The 19282-nt window shown below is 39.0% G+C and overlaps 1 protein-coding gene across 2 annotated transcripts in view; it reads left to right on the top strand.

Moving 5' to 3' along the window:
• LOC131098453 (zeta-sarcoglycan) overlaps positions 1 to 19282 on the top strand; it is a 246017-nt gene that overhangs the window by 161794 nt on the left and 64941 nt on the right. For both annotated transcript variants that reach the window (XM_058045963.1, XM_058045964.1), the window contains exon 3: positions 11988 to 12089. In XM_058045963.1, coding sequence (XP_057901946.1) covers positions 11988 to 12089 — 102 coding nt within the window. The remainder of the gene's footprint in view (positions 1 to 11987; positions 12090 to 19282) is intronic.

Here is a 19282-nt window from a genome sequence, read left to right as displayed (position 1 = left end):
AATGGCAGATTTAGGCTAACAAAAATGCATTATTTTAGCTGTTTGAAGATTAACTATATCAGCAAGTTTAAGTATTTGTGATTTTAGAAATAAGGAGTTAGTACTCTGTAGGCGGCATTATGAATCATCCTTACTGACCTTTTTTGCAGTACATTTAGCGAGTGAAGATTGCTTTTATAGTTATTAAGTTGTACTTCAATGCAATCTCTCTGTTACTTGTTAGTGATAACTGTCAAATTATATAATATTGTCACACAGCTAGGTGACCGGGGTTCGATCCCCCATTCGATTCTCCCCCACATTCCAAAAACATGCTCGGTTAATTGCCCATAGGTATGAATGTGAGTGTGGTGTGAATGGTTGTTTGTCTATATGTGCTCTGTGATTGGCTGGCGACCAGTCCTGGGTGCATCACCCCCTCTGGCCCAAAGACAGCTGGGATAGGCTGCAGCATGCCCACAATCCTTGTGAGGATAAGCGGTAGAAAATGAATGGATGGATAGAAAGTTTTCTATGTTGTAAGTACAAAAATATTGATTAACATTCAATCCTGTATCACAGAAATTCATTCCATGTGGTCAGGTTTCCCAATTAATACTATAAAAGAGAGACAACTGTATATTACATGCCTTTTATTTTGCATAATTCAGTCCATCCAAAAGCAATACAGGTTTGCCCTCACTAGAAAAGGATTTATTAGTGGGGCAACTTGTAACAAAATGAATGAGATGTATAAAATAAACATGATGACGATGAACAGAATAACAAGACTGAAATAGATGAGAAAGAATGGCAATGGCGACAATGCAGGCGATGATAGAAGAAGAACAGTTTGGGTCGGATTGACGAAAATAAACAGCTTTCCGTGAGTCGGGAAAAAGGAGAATACGAAGTGATAAGGGGAATTGGGGAAAAGTTGTCAAAAATAAATGATTATAGTGCGTCTGTTCAATGGAACAAATCTGGTAAGAAGATTACATTTGATTTCAGCTCCCTGTAGCCAATTTCTGTTCTGTACTTTTTTTGGTCTCACAAGACATGCACACACTATAATATATAATAATAAATAATTATTGCCTGAATTGTGTTTTGCACATTATGTGACAATGCAGTAGGTGTTTAATATGGAAGTTTTCTTAAGAGCTACTGTGTAAATTCAATGGCAAATTGATCTTGGCACCGAGTTGGAGTCAGAATGAAGAGGATAAAAACCTAAGTTCTTTGAGCAAAAATGACTAGGAATACATATTTCAAACTAACAAAACAGTTCACACTTTACAATCATCATCCAGCCAATTGTGATGCTCATTACTATTGATTTCCCGATCCGATACTGACATGCAGACATCGCCAATGCCATTCCGATACAGGTGCAATTATAATTAGGTTCAGGTCAGGTAAATGCACACTTACCTTTTTTAAAGTAAGTACAGCAAGAGAGGGAGCATATAAAGATCTGTTATTAAAAATAACGATATTTCAGTATCGATCCGCACAGCACTACCAGCCATTGTGTTTATTAAAGTCCATTAAAGACCTCCAGGCTTCACAGCATCAGAAAGGGATACACTTCGTGAACAAAAAAAAAAACATTAATTTTGGCAGACCTCTTGTTTCAAGGAACATCAATGTTGAGAGATGCACAGATGATATGGAAAAGTCTTTTGTCCTAATGTCAAAGGATACAGTATGTTGTCATCAATTACAGTCTAATGGGGATTCCTTTCATTTGTTGGCAGGTTGTGTTCACTGTCAACATTACACAACATCCTCATACCCCAAGGACCATATGTGAGCACATTCATCTTGGAATTGTCTTGTAGAGTGGAGTCAGGGGATATAAAACAGGGTCTGACAAGATACAGTAGCTCACTAAGTTTAAAAGTGGAATAAATCTTTTCAGTTCAGTCAAAACAATGGCAAGGCAATGTCATATGTCAGATATGTTTAAAAAAAAAAGTCAATTCCGTTGCACAAGTCCTGGGCACAAAAAAAACCTACCCTAAGAAATGAGCAAAACTGACGATTGTAAATGATACAATTAGCGTCTCTATTTAATTAAATGCAGGGCATTCAATGTATATGGGAAAGGTATTATAATATCTGTTATTACTGGGCCTGTTATGAGGCACGCAACTCATAATGCAAGACAATGAAAAAAAGTACAACTGAAGAACCAGACAACAATACAAAGTGCAAACAAACGCTAGATGGCAATACAATAAGCTAACTAGCAAGGCAAGGCCAAGCACAACAAAGACTATGGAAAACAAATGGCGCAGCATGGAATATGCTATATGTCATTGAATGAACCAGCCGTCATGAACCAAGTTTCCACTGTAAACGTAGTCTTTTATTCCAAAACTTTGCCAATGGTCATTTTTTTTCTTAGGTGTTCTGTCCGGTGTTTTGTATCTCAGTTTTTTGGATCCATCATTGCGGTCCTCCTCATCTTTCTGCATTAGACAGTAGAGGCGCAATTGGTCCAATTTAATACAACACAGTGACTCCATGTTCACTCTCTGCAGCAATTTATCTTTATTTCACATCGACATCGGTGCATGCGGGTACATTGTAAAGAAAAACAAATGCTAGAGGTGTTCCAAAGCTTTCGGCCAAAAATGTAGACAATAGGTTGCTCAGTACTGATCAAGATAATGAGGCTATATGGCCAATGAGAAATCATTATGATCCATATGTTACTGGGGGGACAGTGTATGCAACTAATGGCCTTTAATAGAAAAACAAATGACTTCTTTGGGTTACCAGATTTCTCCTATTGTCAGTAAAATGTACTCCTGTTTAACTGCCTTGGGCTTATTAATCCAGACAGCTGAACTCCTTATTTATGGCAGAATATAAGACTTCAAAATATGCAGAGCAAAAGGGACATAAAAGTTGCCTTTTTGGCTTTTGAAGATTTTCTTGGGTTTTTCTAGTTCTGTAAAGCAAAGGGTGCTCATTAGTTTATCTTTTTTTCACCCAAGTAAAACTCACTTATCACTGCTGACTAATATTATTGTAAAATCACTGTCTGGTTCACTATGTTCATTAGTATTAGTCCAAAATAAACATGACCATTGTTATTATTGTTTAAAAATATATAATCATCTTTTGAACAAACACACAAGGACCTACCCTTCAGGCAAGAGGCGGGGTAAACTCTGGAATGGTGTTTTCAGTGTTACTTGAGACACAGTAGTCCATCAGTCAATCCTTTTAGAAGCATTAGGGCTGATGCACCCGTTTTAGTCAGGCAGTGAACAAGCCAAGCTTTTGAAAGCACTTTTTTTTTTTTTTTTTGCGTATGGACTGTTTAATGGAATCTGCTGCTTTGTAGATCTTAGTGTTTCAAACAGAGAATGACTGTCAGTAACACAGATCAGTGTAGGAGCATTAGGTGGAGCATTTCCTGTAGAAAGCTCAGGAAAAAAAGAGTTGTCACAAAATAATGTTGTCTATGCCAGTGGTTCTCAACTGTTTTGGCTGCAGGACCCACCATCAACCCTTAATGACAAGCATCGACCCAAACTGCAGAAACGTCTCGACTCGAATTTCCTCAAATGTCTTATAGTTAATGAAAAGACCAGCAGTCTAAATTTGAAGGGAAAAAAACACAGTGGGCCAGCACAAAACAAGTATAATGAACATTTCTGGAAGAATAAGATACAACATAAAATAAAGTGCATTTAAAGAAATGCATTTTGTGTTCTGCTCTTCTGAGCAGTGACAGGTGATGTTGACAGGTCCGCCCCGCCCAAAGGCAGTCACAAGCTAGCAGTGTGCAGTCAGCTTCCGCGGCACACTGAGTGCATGAACTTGGCCTTTTTTGCACAGCAAGATCTAAAACGCAAATGTTTCTCAATCTCTTTCTCCAGGTGTGTTTATACTTGTTAGACTTGTTAGTCTATTGGGCTGCACGGTGAACAAGTGTTTACCGCCCGGGCCACACAGCTTGGAGACCCGAGTTGGATTGCCCACTCGGGCATCTGTGTGGGAAGTTTGCATGTTCTCACAGTGCGTGAGTGGGTTTTCTCTGGGTACTCTGGTTTCTTTTTAGCTATTTTCATATCTCTAGAATTCACAGAAATGAGAAAGACATATGTGTTTATTCGCACATAAGGATTCTGGGTGATGGGCAGAATTCCCCATAAAGTGCCGCTTTCCTTTAAGCAAGATTTATTTCACTTTGTTGTACCATTACAAGTGATGCATCAGCAAAACCATAAACACATTTCTTTCGTTTCCAAAGAATGCCTTCACTGCCCGCCTCAGGTCGTGGGCGCACATAAATGCTAATTTTATGTCCACAGAGTGGACTTTCCACTGCCTCTGACAGATTACTGCTAACATCATCCTCTGGGATTCCGAGGCACAGGTTGGACAATCTTCGGGCTGGTCATGAATATTGAGTTCTTTAAAGCCTCTGGCTACAGGTTGTGCTTTTGGTACAATACCCGTAGGTGTTTCTTTGAGACTACAGAGACCCGCCTGGTTGACATTTTTCACCTGTATCTTCAGAAAACTTTATTACAGGCAGATCTTTCATAATGAGCACATCAATATGTTTGTTTTCTGCTCCATTGCTCAGCCTTTCTAATTGTGTTATGTCAGTGTCCGCATTTCAAGTTATAATGTATTTTCCTGACTATAAGTTGTCAGAGTAGAAAAAAAAAAACACATATAAGTCACTCTGGAGTATAAGTCGCAGGACCAGCCAAACCATTAATAAACTGTTTTTGTTCTTTGCTGTGGTTTTACCTGCTCTGGTTAAAACTTGTGTTTTGTATTGAACACCATCATCTCTGCTCTTGAAAGTCACTGCCTGTCCTTATTTCAACATATGTAAGAAATGCAGGGCTGATGCAGACATTGCTTTCTATACCAGTTTGTCTTACACATATCTTTTTCATAATGGGGTGCAAAACTTGGGAACTTGTCACTATCATCCGTATGTTGTTTGTTCTTATCTTCTGCACAATCTGTCACCACTTCCTCACTTTCAAAAGTTTGTGTAAGATCATCTTACGAAGTCTGGCACATCCACTGTGTACAGTCAGCATCTTTATAAGCTTATACATTCAATCTGACCTCAAAACTTGAAGTGGGGTGGGCCCAAGCTAATATATTATCATAAGTCGTTACTGGAATTACAGCAGGCAATCAGTGTGGATTATGAGAAATAAAGACAAATGCGTTCTCTAACCTGCTAGACTCTAGCATTAAGCCTGACGACTATGCTAAAGGCTCAAACGTGCCTCTGATTCCAACTGTTCATTCATCGTCTTTCATTCATCAGAGGTGAGTACCTATTCAGGGGAACTTTGGTTAGGCCAGCTTACCGTGTTTTTCTCTGAAAATTTACGCCACAATTTTGCCTCAGTTTGCGTGCATTCTCTGGTTAGCATACAAAATGGCCTCGGATTGTTGTGTTATTAACACACTACATGAGTCCAACTCTATGTCACAAAATGTCATTCATTGTTAGCAGCAAGCTAACAAAATGGTGGTAAAAAAAATTGGTACAAGAAGTCAGCTATGTTATATCGCCCGCCTATTATAGAGACAGGTGATTCGGTTGATTCTCAAATATGCATTTCATATCCATAGTCGGCGTGTGTGGGGCATAAAACGGAAGTGGGCGTGGTTTAACTGGAAATTAACTGAGTTTAAATCTGTACATTATTTTAAGTCCAAAATTGACTTTGTTTGATCAGAAGTTGCTATATGTGTTGTTTACATGTGTACTGTGCATGTGTGTAAGTGATCCTTGAGAATTTATTGTTTAATTCTTTTTCATGTTAACTTGTATTTGTTTTTACTTCAATGGACAAATACACAACTTTACCTGGGAACCAATTATTACAACCGCTGCCATTAATGTGACGCTAAAAGTAAATATTTGAGAATATCTCAGCTCCAATCTTAAATTCTATTCTAATTATCAACGTTGCGCGGGACATTTATCCATTTTTTAAGCACGTTATCTGACAACTGCAAGAACACCAGAAGAACTGTACTGTGCAATGATTTTGGATGAACATGTCTGACAGTTCAATAGTGAGATGTAACATCTTTCGTGACAGTTTTACACTGATGCATACTCATTGTAGAGAGAGACAAGAAGACCTCAGGGAAAGAAGCTTGAGTGTATGTGTCTGCGTGAGTGTGAGTACTTCTGCATATTTTTTTGAGTAATCATGACTCCTCCTTTGTCTCGTCAAGTCTGGTACTGTTGCTCTATCAGCCTTCATCCCTCTGACTGTGTTTTCTCTACTCCCTTCTCCCATGTGTACATCTCACCATTTTCTTTCATCTCTTCCCATCTGCAACTTTACTCTCCATCTTTCTCTCAATTTTTCCCGACCATATTGTTTAGCCAAGAGCAATCTTCAGTGACTGACAGTATATAGTAAAAGACACTTGCCATGTAGGCCTTGGTCAGTATATGCACTTATTTAAATGGGACCTATGATGCTTTTTTGAAGATAATGGCGTTTTTTGCACATTTGGAAGTGAGCCCTGAAACAATTTTGGGATGGCTCTGAATGCTTGATTTCAAATAGTTTTTTTTCTAAACACTGTGAAAGTGATGTCACAGAGTGCCAGACTTCCTTATATGGGTATGTGCTGTAGGCCAGATAGTCTCGCTACCCTCCCCCAAGCTCTGTTTCTCTGTTGAGTGCGTTTGCAATGTCTCTCAGGAAGTGTTTCTTGGGGTGTAAGGAAAGACTTACAGGGGTGGTTGGAGTTCCTGATTCCCTACCGACAAAATAAACACATTTTAATTTGTCAACTGCATTTCACACTGGACTGTTTTGTAAACATGGGCCAGTGGGCAGCTGGACGAGTCGACAAACCGTTGTTGAAGCGTGAAGCTTTTCCAACATTACTTGGCAATGTCGAAAAACCAGAAGAGCAAGCAGTAAGTAAATTATTAGTGCCCTAACAAAAGTGGTTGTCTGCGGAGCGTTTTACAAGCTCCCCAATTCTGGAGTTGCTAACAGTAATTTCCCACCACAATCAGTGGGTCTACCCAAGTTTTTTAAACACTGGTAGTCCCACAAAAAACGTGTAATGACCCAAAGCTAAAACTTCTTAAAATGACCTCTTTTCTTGAGAAACTTTAGACTGTCCAGTCTGTACTTCCGTACCAGGATCAGGATTCAACACATATGGCTGTATGTTAAATACAGACATTTTAAAAAAGATAAATTGCCCCTATACCATTTACTGTATCAACTCCTTTAAAGTTGAGTTTGGCAGCTATCCAGAAGTCCTCGTTAGCACCTAGGAGTGTGAGCAGCCACAGCAAAGTGGGCGGGCCTGGAGGTGGGCCATAGGTGGAATAAATTAAAACAAGGAAGCACAAAATCCAAATAAATCCAGCGAGTATAGGAGCAGATTCTTCAAGATCAAAAAGTTTTCTGTTGTGGTTATCTTGTGTAGCTGCGCTACAGGAGTCCATACAATGGGCAGAAAAATTTGCATAATAGGTCCCCTTTAAATGTAGGCACAAAACATAATTTAATACGTCATATAGGAAAGTTGGCCACCTGCAATTATCACTCTCAAACATTCATGTACATGTCAGTACAAAAACCTTGTCTCTAGTCTTTATACACACACACACACACACACACAATATTTCTTGCCACACACTTCACCATCTGTCTACATGCTGCCATGTGTACACTGCACTGATAGATTGTCTGGAGGCATACACACAAAATCATGCAAACAAACACACTGTCAAGCACCCCACAAACTGAAAGAGATCCATGCATAAATCACATGCAGTTTTGTGTGCAGACAAGCTGAAACACAAATACACATATTGCCTATTTGCACATAATGCTACCACATACACTGTCCTGGTAGACCGACAGGTCTGATAATATAGCTATAGTTGAGTGTGACTCGTGTTAATCACATATGCATTCACATAGTTGTTTGACTGGTGCCATCAGGGACATATTGCATTTCACATAATGTTGTTTTTACCTCGTCACAATCATAGTGTGAGTTAATGCTGACATAGTGCTATTGCATCTATAATTGCACTGAACATACTCTTTCATTGGGATTTAGATTGTCCATAGGAAATAATGGAATAAGGGTTAAGTAGTCCCAGCGTAATTTTTTTTTAACCTGTATTCCCTCTTAGAGCTAAACATCACGTTTCACATGTAACAACTGGGTTCATATTGTAGCAGGGCTTTGGTGAACTAAAAGGCTGTTGTAGTTTATTTGTTTTGGGGGCCATCCAATGAAATTGCCCATTTCAAAATGACATCCATGTCATTTCACATTGTGACAAAATACACCGGAGGTCAAAGATCTAATTTAATGTTGCCCTCAGTTTGACACTCAAAGTCTGCCTGACTGGTTATGAATTCATTTCAACATGGCCAATGCAGTTAGCTTGTATGTCGTCTTACAAACAGATGACATATGCATGGACACATGGACACGGACCAGAACGCATCAACCTCAGTGCCGACAAATCCATCAGCGATGAAGCCAGGCATATATTTTCTACTCTGCTTGGTATTCAGGTCATATCTGTCTCAGGCAGAGTGACCGAGTAGTTGTTGGCATTGGATTCAAACCCCATAAGGTATAAGCTGTCAATCAATAATCTCCCCATCACATTTTATTCTTTTTATCTGACATGAAACTAGCAATGGGCCACATGGTGGCCACACAGTCAGGAGATCAAGAGGACCTGGGTTAGAATCTCCGCTTGGGCATCTCTGTGTGGAGTTTGCATGTATTCCCTGAGCATGCATGGTTTTTTTTCCAGGGACTCCGGTTTCCTCCCACATTCCAAAAACATGCTAGGTTAATTGGTAACTCCAGATTGTCCATAGGTATGAATGTGAGTGTGAATGGTTGTTTGTCTATGGCAGGGATGTCAAAGTCAATTTACTTGGGGGCCACTGGAGCTAGGGTCTGGGTGAGGCTGGGCCGCATCAGGTTTTCAAAAAAAAAAAACACTTTTTCAGTGTTTTGATCTCAGTCATGGATGATAAGAGAAAAAGCAAAACAGGCGGGCTCGTTCGCTTGCATATGGGCAGGGCAAAATCACGTCAATTGTGTGCGGTGTGCGCACAGCTTTAAGCTGTCATTTCTGGGTTCATGAAACCATATGGCATCCATATCAAACTAGGCGGGGGCATCCTGCTAGCCCGCGGGCCGCAAGTTTGAGACCCCTGGTCTATGCCGACCAGTCCAGGGTGTACCTCTCCCTCTTGCCCAAAGTCAGCTGGGATAGACTCCAGCATATCCCTGCGAGCCTAGTGAGGATAAGTGGCATAGAAAATGGATGAATGCTACTGTCCACTGAAGCAGCTCATTCCAAATCTTAGGGCAAGATCACGAAGTGCCTCTAAAGCGTCTTCTAAAAATGTCAAATCAATACAGTAGCCAGTGTGGCATTGCAAGGTTGCTTGTGATATCTTATTGCTTACCTTTTTGTTGAAAGTCAGGGATTGTATTTATCTTCAGGCTTAACTGTATAATGTACTATGATATTGCCTTTTAGGGAGGTTTTCATCAATGTATACAGAATGGCCAGCAGCACAGCATCAAATGAAGGGTGCTCAAGATTCTATAATAACTCAGAGAGGGTTCGTCATCAAGGATGGTACTGTGTATAAATTGGATGCTCTAAATTGCCTATACTGTGAGTGGTTGCTTGTCTATAAGTGATCTTTGATTGGCTGGAAACCAGTCCAAGATGTACTCATCCAAAATCAGCTAGTAAGGGCTCCAGCTCATCTATGAACCTGAACAGGACAAGCAGTTGAATGAAATATCATATTTCAATCTATCGTGTAGCACTACTCTAGTTGTATATCCTGTTTTTGTAATGTTCTTCGAGGTTGTTCTTGTTCTACAGAATAATGCAATATGACACCGCAGCGCCTCAAATTAGTATTTGTGTTCTGAATAACATTCACACAGTGTTGCTAACTGACATTGCGATGTGGTTTGATTTTGGTGGATGGCTATTTTATGCCCAGCAGGGCAGCACAGCAGAAACTGTGAATTGAAAAATTTTTCATTTTTGAGTTGATTTTGGATATGAATGTTCATAAAAGAAATATTCAGATTTGTCAGCAAGCAATCTACCAAAGCACAGGCGGGCTAGCACTAGCACTAGCTTTGCCTCACGTTCTATGCGACCAGTGTATGATTTTAATTCCATACAATGGACACCATGCTACGATTCACATTACACCCCGTTTTTTAACAAAAAAGGAAATGATTTTGAGAGAGTCATGAAAAAAAAAAGATTCATGACGAGAGATGATTGAATGAATGGAGAGATTTACTTATTTCCTTTTGTGTGCAAATGAATTTGCCATTGTGTTTGAGGCTTTGGCAATAATGCATGTGTGACGTCCGTGGGGATAATGCATTTTGGATTCAAAATGAAACACAGTGCCTACCAGTGTGTGAGATACCAAGAAAAAGAGAGCTGTCATGTTCTATAGCAAAGAGGGTTCAGTACTGAAGCTAAGAGGTGATTGCATATATTTTTTGGTAAAATTGCAAGACAATGAGAAAGCAAACTGTATGCTTAGAAAGTGAAATATATCCTTGCCTTCTGATTGACACGATGTGTGTGCACAAGAATGTATATTTGTCATGGAAGAGGTTGGATGAAATAAGCTCTGCTTCTTCCCACTCCTTTTCAGATATGTTGAATTATGCAAATGTGATGTTCCTTAATGTAACTTGTTAAGCATATCTGAAACTAAAACAAACCGTGTGTTTCTATAGAACCCACTATAATCTAGTTTGTGTGTATGAAACTCCTCAGCCCTGCTGTGTTACGTCGTATGGAATAAGCTCCATGCATCACTGTTCATTCAATTTTATGGCTACAGATCACAGAAAACATCTGGCTGGTTTTAGTTATTGATTTTTTAATCTTTACTGGACTGTCAGTCCTAGTATCCTGAGATTCATTACATTTCCAGGTTTGTATTTAATTGCACAAATACAGCTCTTTTGGCAATGCATCATATCCTCAGCCACTATGTATGTTATGTATACATAAATGTATTGTATGGATTCATCTCTTTTTAGTTATTTTCCAAATCTCCTCATTGTCTCATCCTTACCCTTATTTCTTCGCCTCAGTCGCTCTCATGCCTCACCACGTTCATTTCCAATTTGAGAAGCTTTGTTGGTGTATTGCACAAGCAGTTAATGATAATTCACTGATGGACATTTCTCATTGCAGAGTTCCTTTAAGCATGGGCATTTCCATCAATATATGATAATATTAAGTTAAAACGGGTGTCCAGGAAGTCAGGCTGATTAGTAATCATTGAGTGACATATCGTTTAGTCTTTCAGAAAGAGCAGTACGGTGGCAGGTCCCTCATTATCTTCTCATCATGTTATTGAGACGATCGGCAGCTATTCAGTAGGCTTGGGTAGCTTGTTCTGTCCTTGTGTAGATAGTACCAATGATGTAACATATTTTTCAGAAGACTACAAACTACCAAACTATTTGATTTAGAAATAAAGAATCCTACTTTGCAAAAATTCACTAATGACAGACGGGTTTGGAACAATTAACGGTGATGACTGAGGGATTGTTGCATTATATAGGTGGTATCTCCTTTCACCTCAGCTATCAACTTTGTGGGAGGGCTTTTTCCAAACCATGTGAACTCTTACCCATTTGGAAGATTCGGTGATAGGGTTATGGCTTGAATGGGATACAACATGTTCATTCTAGTACCAAAAGATGGCTGGTTCAGCTTCTAGTTCTCTCAGACTTGTTGAAATGCCCCAGAGGAATGTACTGCATTCCCAGTTGTTCCTGGTCCTGTGTCATTGATCAGGTTGTTCCCTTTGTAGTAAAATACAGAATTGTCTTCAATTATTCATTTTTGAGCTCTTTTTGACTGAAATGTCTGTGAGTTTTCTCCCAAACAGCAACTGACCTCCTCTCTCTGCATGCAGGATGGAATGGGCAATCTGCGAGTGACCAAAGAAGGATTGAGACTAGAAGGGGTGTCTGAATTCCTATTGCCTTTATACGTGAAAGAGATTCAATCACGGAGGGTAAGTCTGTAAAAACAGTTTTTTTTTCACAGTACCACAAAACTTGTATTACATTGCTGCTGTAAATTACACAAAAATACAACATTTTTTTGGAGAGGGAGCATATGGCACAAGGAACAGCCCACTTTATTTTGGATCCAGGAGTCACACTGGGAAAACACCAGCAAATACATGGCATTATTTTTTTTATTTTTTTTGGCGTTCTGTGTTTATAACAATACTTGAGATAGGGGCCAATAATTAATTGTATCTCTTTAAATATGTTCAAGTTGTGATATTTGTATAATTCAGAAGAACGTCATTTTTCAGATGCTCTCATTTGCATAATGATTCTGTTTTCATAGAAAATGTTTGCTCATATTTTGCTTCTGTTCTTCCACAATACTGCACATTTATAGCCTTTGGAACTCTGAATCGTGCGGTATTAATACAGATGCGGACTGTCACCACATGATCCGCTGACCAACATTCACATGTGAGGCAATTCAATTAGTACTCCGCATGTGTAGAAATGACAACATAATTGATAATAAGGTTGTTTTGGTTTTTTTTTTTGCCATTTGCTAGCAAGATATGAATGTATTTCTCCAAAGCTCCATCCTTTAGATGAACAAATTTTTGCGCTCTGTTTATGGTTGTTTACATTCAAATATCACTGCATTTAGCTTTTAATTTTGTTTTTTGTATTTTTATTACTTTGTTTTATATGGTTTATTTTATCTGTTTTTATATTTATTCATGTATATTATGATATGTGACTAGATAAGACATCATGTGCACCTCATAAGTTTTTAGGAAGGGTCACTCTTGGTGAATAAATACGATAGAAACATCAGCATGCTTAACAAGAGAATATTGCGTGAATAGTACAAGACTTATAAAGTTATATACACAAGATTTGCTGGAAATAACATTTAAGAATTGATTCCAAATATCTTCATCAATCAAATGCATGCAGTTTCATCTTTGATCCTGTCAGATAATACAGAAACTGTCTCGCCTCTTCTGACATAACATGAGATGTGTGTGTCTAGATGTCAGCCAGAGGAATGACTGTGACGTACAGGTCATGTGTTTGTGATTGATCGATTCATGGTGTGATGGAGTCGCGTGAAAAGACACTTGATTGGCAGTGAATTGATTAAAACTGGAATGTAACTTTGATTTTTCCACAAAGACAACCATCCCATTCAACATGATACATGAGCAGTTGTAGAGTTTGCACCACTACTTTGTAACCAATATAGTTTCTCACAACCCTTGTGAAAATTGGGAGCCCAGATTCCAAAATCCTCTGAAACCTGGATTTATTTTGAGCACTTTCACAATAAGCAAAAAAAAAAAACTGTCTTCCAATCAGAACGTCTCCAGATCTCCCCAGCCATGTGATCATTGCAGCTCCAGGATATCATTACGCCATCTATCCATTGCACCGTTTTATCTGTGAAAATGGCTTCAGCAAAAGGATGGTGCTGTGGGACATCAGCTGAAGGGTCTAGAGGATGTAATTGGATTGGATGTCCTTTCAAAGCACCCAGACATTTGGAGTAGAGTGGGCCAAAGACATGGCCAAACTCAGCCAATTGGAGCAACAAGCATGACAGGGTCAATTCTATATTTAGCTATTACTTGCCTTACCCTGTAAGATAGATGTTAGTTTATGGGGAGAATAAACATATTAATGTTAGCTTAGCATAAAAGAGTACCTGCTAGAGTCTGTTTTTTGGTCTGCTTGGTCACCTTTTGACCTCGGTTGTGCTTCCTCTTTCGATCCCTTCACTTCCTGAGTGGGCGGTGCCACGAGGTGCACCTGTCGCTACTCTGCCATCAACGGCACTTACCACACCTGGCTACAATATATGTTTTGCAGCTCCAGGCTATTTCTCTTCAGTGGGCAAGTGGGTAAAATGGCTCTTTTCATAGCAAAGGTTGCCGACCCCTGGTATATACCAAAGACAGCATTTGAGCTGAGGTTGACATGTCATGTCACCATCATAGAAACCACTTAGAATTCATCTGGAGCTGAAACAGTTGGATATTGTAACATGACAATGTCCCAAACAGTTGCATGTAAAGCTCAGCAGCTGGTATGGTTATATTTCTGATTAAATAACAAAATATTTAATGATGTCCTATTATTCATGACTGTATGTACCTCATTAACATTGGTTGGGATTATCATCACAATGATTTTGTGATGATAATGTAAACACTCACACTTTAATGATCCTCTCCCTAAAAATGAAAGAAATTACTTTCCATTCATAAAAAATGTATAGGAGTACAATTTGTCAAGAGAAGTTTATTATTCACACACACACACACACACACTGTGGTCCCCAGTGACGTCTCAACCCAGAGAGCTGTATATTTACCAGAGCCACATGGGAAAACATGTTATTGCTCAGTGAAGGTGAACGAGAAAGAGGACTCATGAAAATAATGGAATTGGTCAGAATGAAGCAAACATTTTAAACGGGATGAAGAAAATGAGAACTACAACACAAATGTTGTTTATTGTTTTACATATTATCAAGGCATAATTCTGCTGTATATTTTCTACAAGGATAATTTCTGCTGGAAGGGACAATATGCAATTACATTATCTTGAACTGCCGAGAATGCAAGTAGATATAGCTAGGTGTATTATAAGTGTAAATGTCAAACATATCGCTTGTAATTTCAATAAATGGCTTAGGGTTGTATTTTGGCATGACAAACAATAGTTGTGAGTCATGATGGTGCATGTTTGTAGTGGTGATTGTAAAACTACATTATTATATATGTTACTTTGGGCCATTTGTCTTGGGCATTTCTAAAATACTTTACACTTTTCATTGCAGGGGTTCTGTGTGCAGAGGCGAAGTTAGCGCAATTCTAAGGGGGACCCAGAATACTTGGCGGCTCTCCTGTTTGCAAGGCGCTATATGTTTCTCTTAAGCACATAGAGGGGTAGCTACAAAGTTGAGCATGGACATTAGTGTGTGCTGAGCAGACTTTTAAAGGCACCAGCGAAGCTTTGAGAGATCCAGGGCCTCAAGCAAGGAAGATACGAATGATGCTGTCCAGTGGTCAAAATGTCTGCCAGCTTCGGGAGCCACATCTCAAACCAGTGCTTGGAGGCTATCATACGCAGCATGCAAGATGCTCTGTGACAATAAGAGCCAGGGAGGATGGAGACAGCTGGCAGCCTCAACAGCTGTCAGGGCAGTTAAAGCTATAGTCCTTGACCACATTGGCAGTAAGATGAGGCAAATTCACAAAACGGTACTTTGCAGTCAGATGATGTCATCAAGGTTAAGTTGCCATGCAGTCTCAGTCTGACTTGGACGCTATGAGCACTATGGAATGTTTTATTTTTGCTGGATATCATTTTATCTAGAAAAGAGGTGTTCAAGGCCACTGAAAATGCAAGTTTTTTCAGGACATGAAGGTTTTAACTACATGGTAATTTTGTTTTTGTTTTTTTAAAAGGTATGATAACTACTACACCCCTTACAATATCACAATTCGATCTCCCTTTTTTTAAGTGAAAATTGTACACCTCCCATCTTATGTGGAAGTGGTAAATTTTTTGGCTTCTTAAACGGGACTGATTATGCTTTCTCCGGTGTTCTAACCTACAAATGTAGTCAGAATGTTGTATTCTCATGTTAAACGATGCCAAAGAGGTTTACACATTTGGAAGTGGGCCCTGTAAGAAGTTCGGGATGGGTCTAAACGCTCGGTTACAGAGGGTGTTGTAAAATTTTAGGTTTTTTGATGTCACAGATGGGCTGGCTTCCTTATATGGGTGTGCGCTGTATGCGAGATACACTCTCTGCCCTCTCACAAGCTCTCCAAAGCTACATTTGTTTAAAATTCCCAACGATGCCACCATCAGGCACAAGTGGCTGGAATTCGTGATTCCCTACCAGCAAAAGAAAAATATTTTAATCTGTCAATGGCATTTCACACTGGACTGTTTGGTGAACATGGGCCAGTATGCAGCTGGACTCAATTGCCATACGGGGTACGTTAATAAAAATGAAAAAAAAAAAAACAATTAGTGCCTAAAACTCATAATTACAAGTGCGCCTGAACAAATACAGTAAGTAAGTTTGAATGATTACTTTGTGTCTTTCGAGTGTTTCATCTTAAAGATTTCATTTATCCAATTATATCACAGCTGAAATGTGCAGATATGAAAACCTGTCACTCTGATTGTAGAGTCACCCGAAAATGTGGCTTTATTGATGGTACAGAAACCCGCACAGAAAACTTTCTAGATCTTCCAGAATCCTTGGATTTGTGTTTCCTGCCAAAACAGTCCTTTAAAAAATTTATTCCACCCATGGCCCGCCTCTAGGCACGCCCGTTCCACTATGACGGGAAAAAGGAATAAATGTTGGCACAAGGTACATAAGGAACTTCTTTGTCCACCCATTGCCATTTTTTCCAATGTTCTGACGCAACAAAGGATAAGAAACACTGATCTGTCTACTATATATACAAAAGACAACAACCTCTTCAAGAGCCCTTCAATACGGTCCTTCTGCAGACCAGGGCCAAATTATGGATTGCACCACCACAATGATCGTCAAGCCAATCACACACTAACACAATCTGGCGCCACTAAGCCTGTAATTGTCTCCAGAGGGATGATGTGACGCCATATTAGAGTTGGAATCACTTCGAAAACGTTTTTCATTACTCTTGGGATTCCGACATTTTCTTTTATGGGTTCACTTTGCTTTACAAGTTACAAGTTTCCCTTTTATTGGGCACTGTCTTCATTTTCTTTTTCTATACTTGTTTTGTTGTCATTTGTTTTTAGTTCACCCGTTCTCTCTCACCCCTGTAGTGATACAGCCTCTCCAGTGACTGTCCTATTTATGTGCAGTAGACTGCCTGGATAAAGGCTTGTCTTCCTGGGGGAAAAAATCCCTGGCACAGACAGCTCCGATAAGATAGATGTAAGCATGCAATGGGAAGGAGGTAATTTATAAAAGGGGGATATATCTCAGGTGGTGTAACACAATATGACAACAATTATAAGCACAGAGGATAGGTGAGATTGGAAAATGTCCATGACCGTACAGCATGAAACCGTTCAAAACGATAATTAAAAGAACCCCCTTCCTGTGCAGCGTCCTCTGTTGCTGCTTCAAGGTGGAATGGAACATATTGCTGGTGGATGAAGAGAGGATAACTTTTATTTTTGCTCTTTGTCATTTATAGATTTATTCTTCTCTCCTCCCACCTCATACTTTTCCCTGTTCTTCTCTGGGGATGTCAACGTCCTGAAGATTCTCCAACATTGGAGCTGTAATTCAATAGTGTAGGTTTAGAATGGAGCATTACGCTGTTCCTATTTTGGCAGTCCTTATTGATTTTAACTTTGTAGCATTGTAAACAATTGTGGGTGTATGTAAGCAGACGGATGCAGACCTCGGTTTAGGCGGTAATCCTAGGGCTGTGAATGTTGTTGTATTGCAGCGAGTGTGACTGCTATTCTTAGTTTATTTGACTTAAATAGTACATTATCCGCTCTAACTTCCTCTCAAAGGAATAACAGAAGGCGGATTGTGATTGTTTTATTTTTATTCATGTTGTTTTCTCCTTTGGCACAGAAAAGGACATCACAAAGACCACAAACTTCTAGCCACTTCTTATTCAATATCAATGACATATTTATACATTTTTATAAACATTAACGTCAGATCCTGAAGATGTATTTATACATATTTTACATGTTCGAATAAATTGATACAATTTAATTGAACAAATAGCCAAATTTTATTTGTAAATATATGTCAGTGCTTCTGCTATTGTTTAGGCCAGCAGAGAAGGCCTTGCTGGCCCTGACTACACATGACAGCTGTATGTATATATGTGGATTTAATTACATTTTGAGAATGTTTTGTTTCTGTAGCCCACTTAAATAAATTCTCACAACATACTGTGATAATAAGTGACATATTGTCAGACGATGACAGCTCCAGTGAAATAGCTCAGCATTCCCATTTCCCCCACACCATTAAGAATAGAGTATATCAAACAAGAAACACTTGTACTGAATATACATTGAATATAATTCAGAAATAAATAAATAAATATCAGAAATAAATTGTTAGTGGTTGTCAGAAGCAAAAAAAAAAAAAAAAAGATGTGTACAGGGTGTGCCTTCTTGCTTGCATGCCGAGTGAGTGCCGGCGGTGTCCACCATGTATGCTTGTTCCAGACATGGTCAAGACTCTTGTAAAAATAGCTTCCATTAACATTTAACAGCATTTTTAGAATGTCACTAGAATGTAAGTCACATTAGCCTTTCAGAGGAGGGAGGATAAGGGATGAAATGACTAACCACATTAATCGTATGCTCCTGCCTGATGCAGCCACAGAGGTCAGTCACATCCTTCAAACTCTATAACACAACACATTCCCTCACTTTGAATCCTGTCAGGAGAAAAAATGTCTTACCATGTTAATTCTAAGAATGGATCTTAATGGGAGGATTTCACTTAAATAGATGGCGTTCCGGAAATCTTCCCCAGTGCATTTTAAGTTTGTAAATCAGTTTATACAAGGACAACTATAGTGACTCTTTTTTCACATTTATCATAACACACACAAGCAGGAGTCTTATTTATGTCTTGAATGGATGATGTTCTCTGATTATGTTTACTTTATTGGGTTGTGTGAGTGTAAAGGTGACTGTAGGGGTGTTATTTCATGTCTAGGTGACTAATAATGTCAAGGATGGTATTTAAAAGGTCATAAAAATGTTTTCTATGCTCAAAATATGAAAAAAACTTATATTTATGAAAAAGGAATCCTATTTCATGGAAATTCACTTATCACAGTCAGGTCTGGAGTGCATTTTTTCCAAAGCATTTGGTAAGCACCACCCATAGGGTGCACCATAAATATAATTATAAATACATATGTATGGTGAGGTATCATCATTTTTTCACGTAACTAACTGAAAAAAAACAGTTCATTGTTTTCAGCTCATTAATGAGCTTCACTTGGAGATACTCATAACCTGTACAGTACATGTTATATATTCATATCATGTTTGCAGGTGAATGGTCACCCTCTAATGTGTGAAATTAATTAAGGGAGGACAATTTAATTAATGAACAGGTGGGGAGTGTGACATTACACTGCCATGGCCTTTGTGGCATCCACCCACAAGTCACATGTTTAAA

The sequence above is a fragment of the Doryrhamphus excisus genome, chromosome 1 (genome assembly GCF_030265055.1).
Source record: "Doryrhamphus excisus isolate RoL2022-K1 chromosome 1, RoL_Dexc_1.0, whole genome shotgun sequence".
NCBI lineage: Eukaryota > Metazoa > Chordata > Actinopteri > Syngnathiformes > Syngnathidae > Doryrhamphus > Doryrhamphus excisus.
Note: the sequence above shows the minus strand (reverse complement) of the source record. Positions and strands in the feature narration are given on the sequence as shown.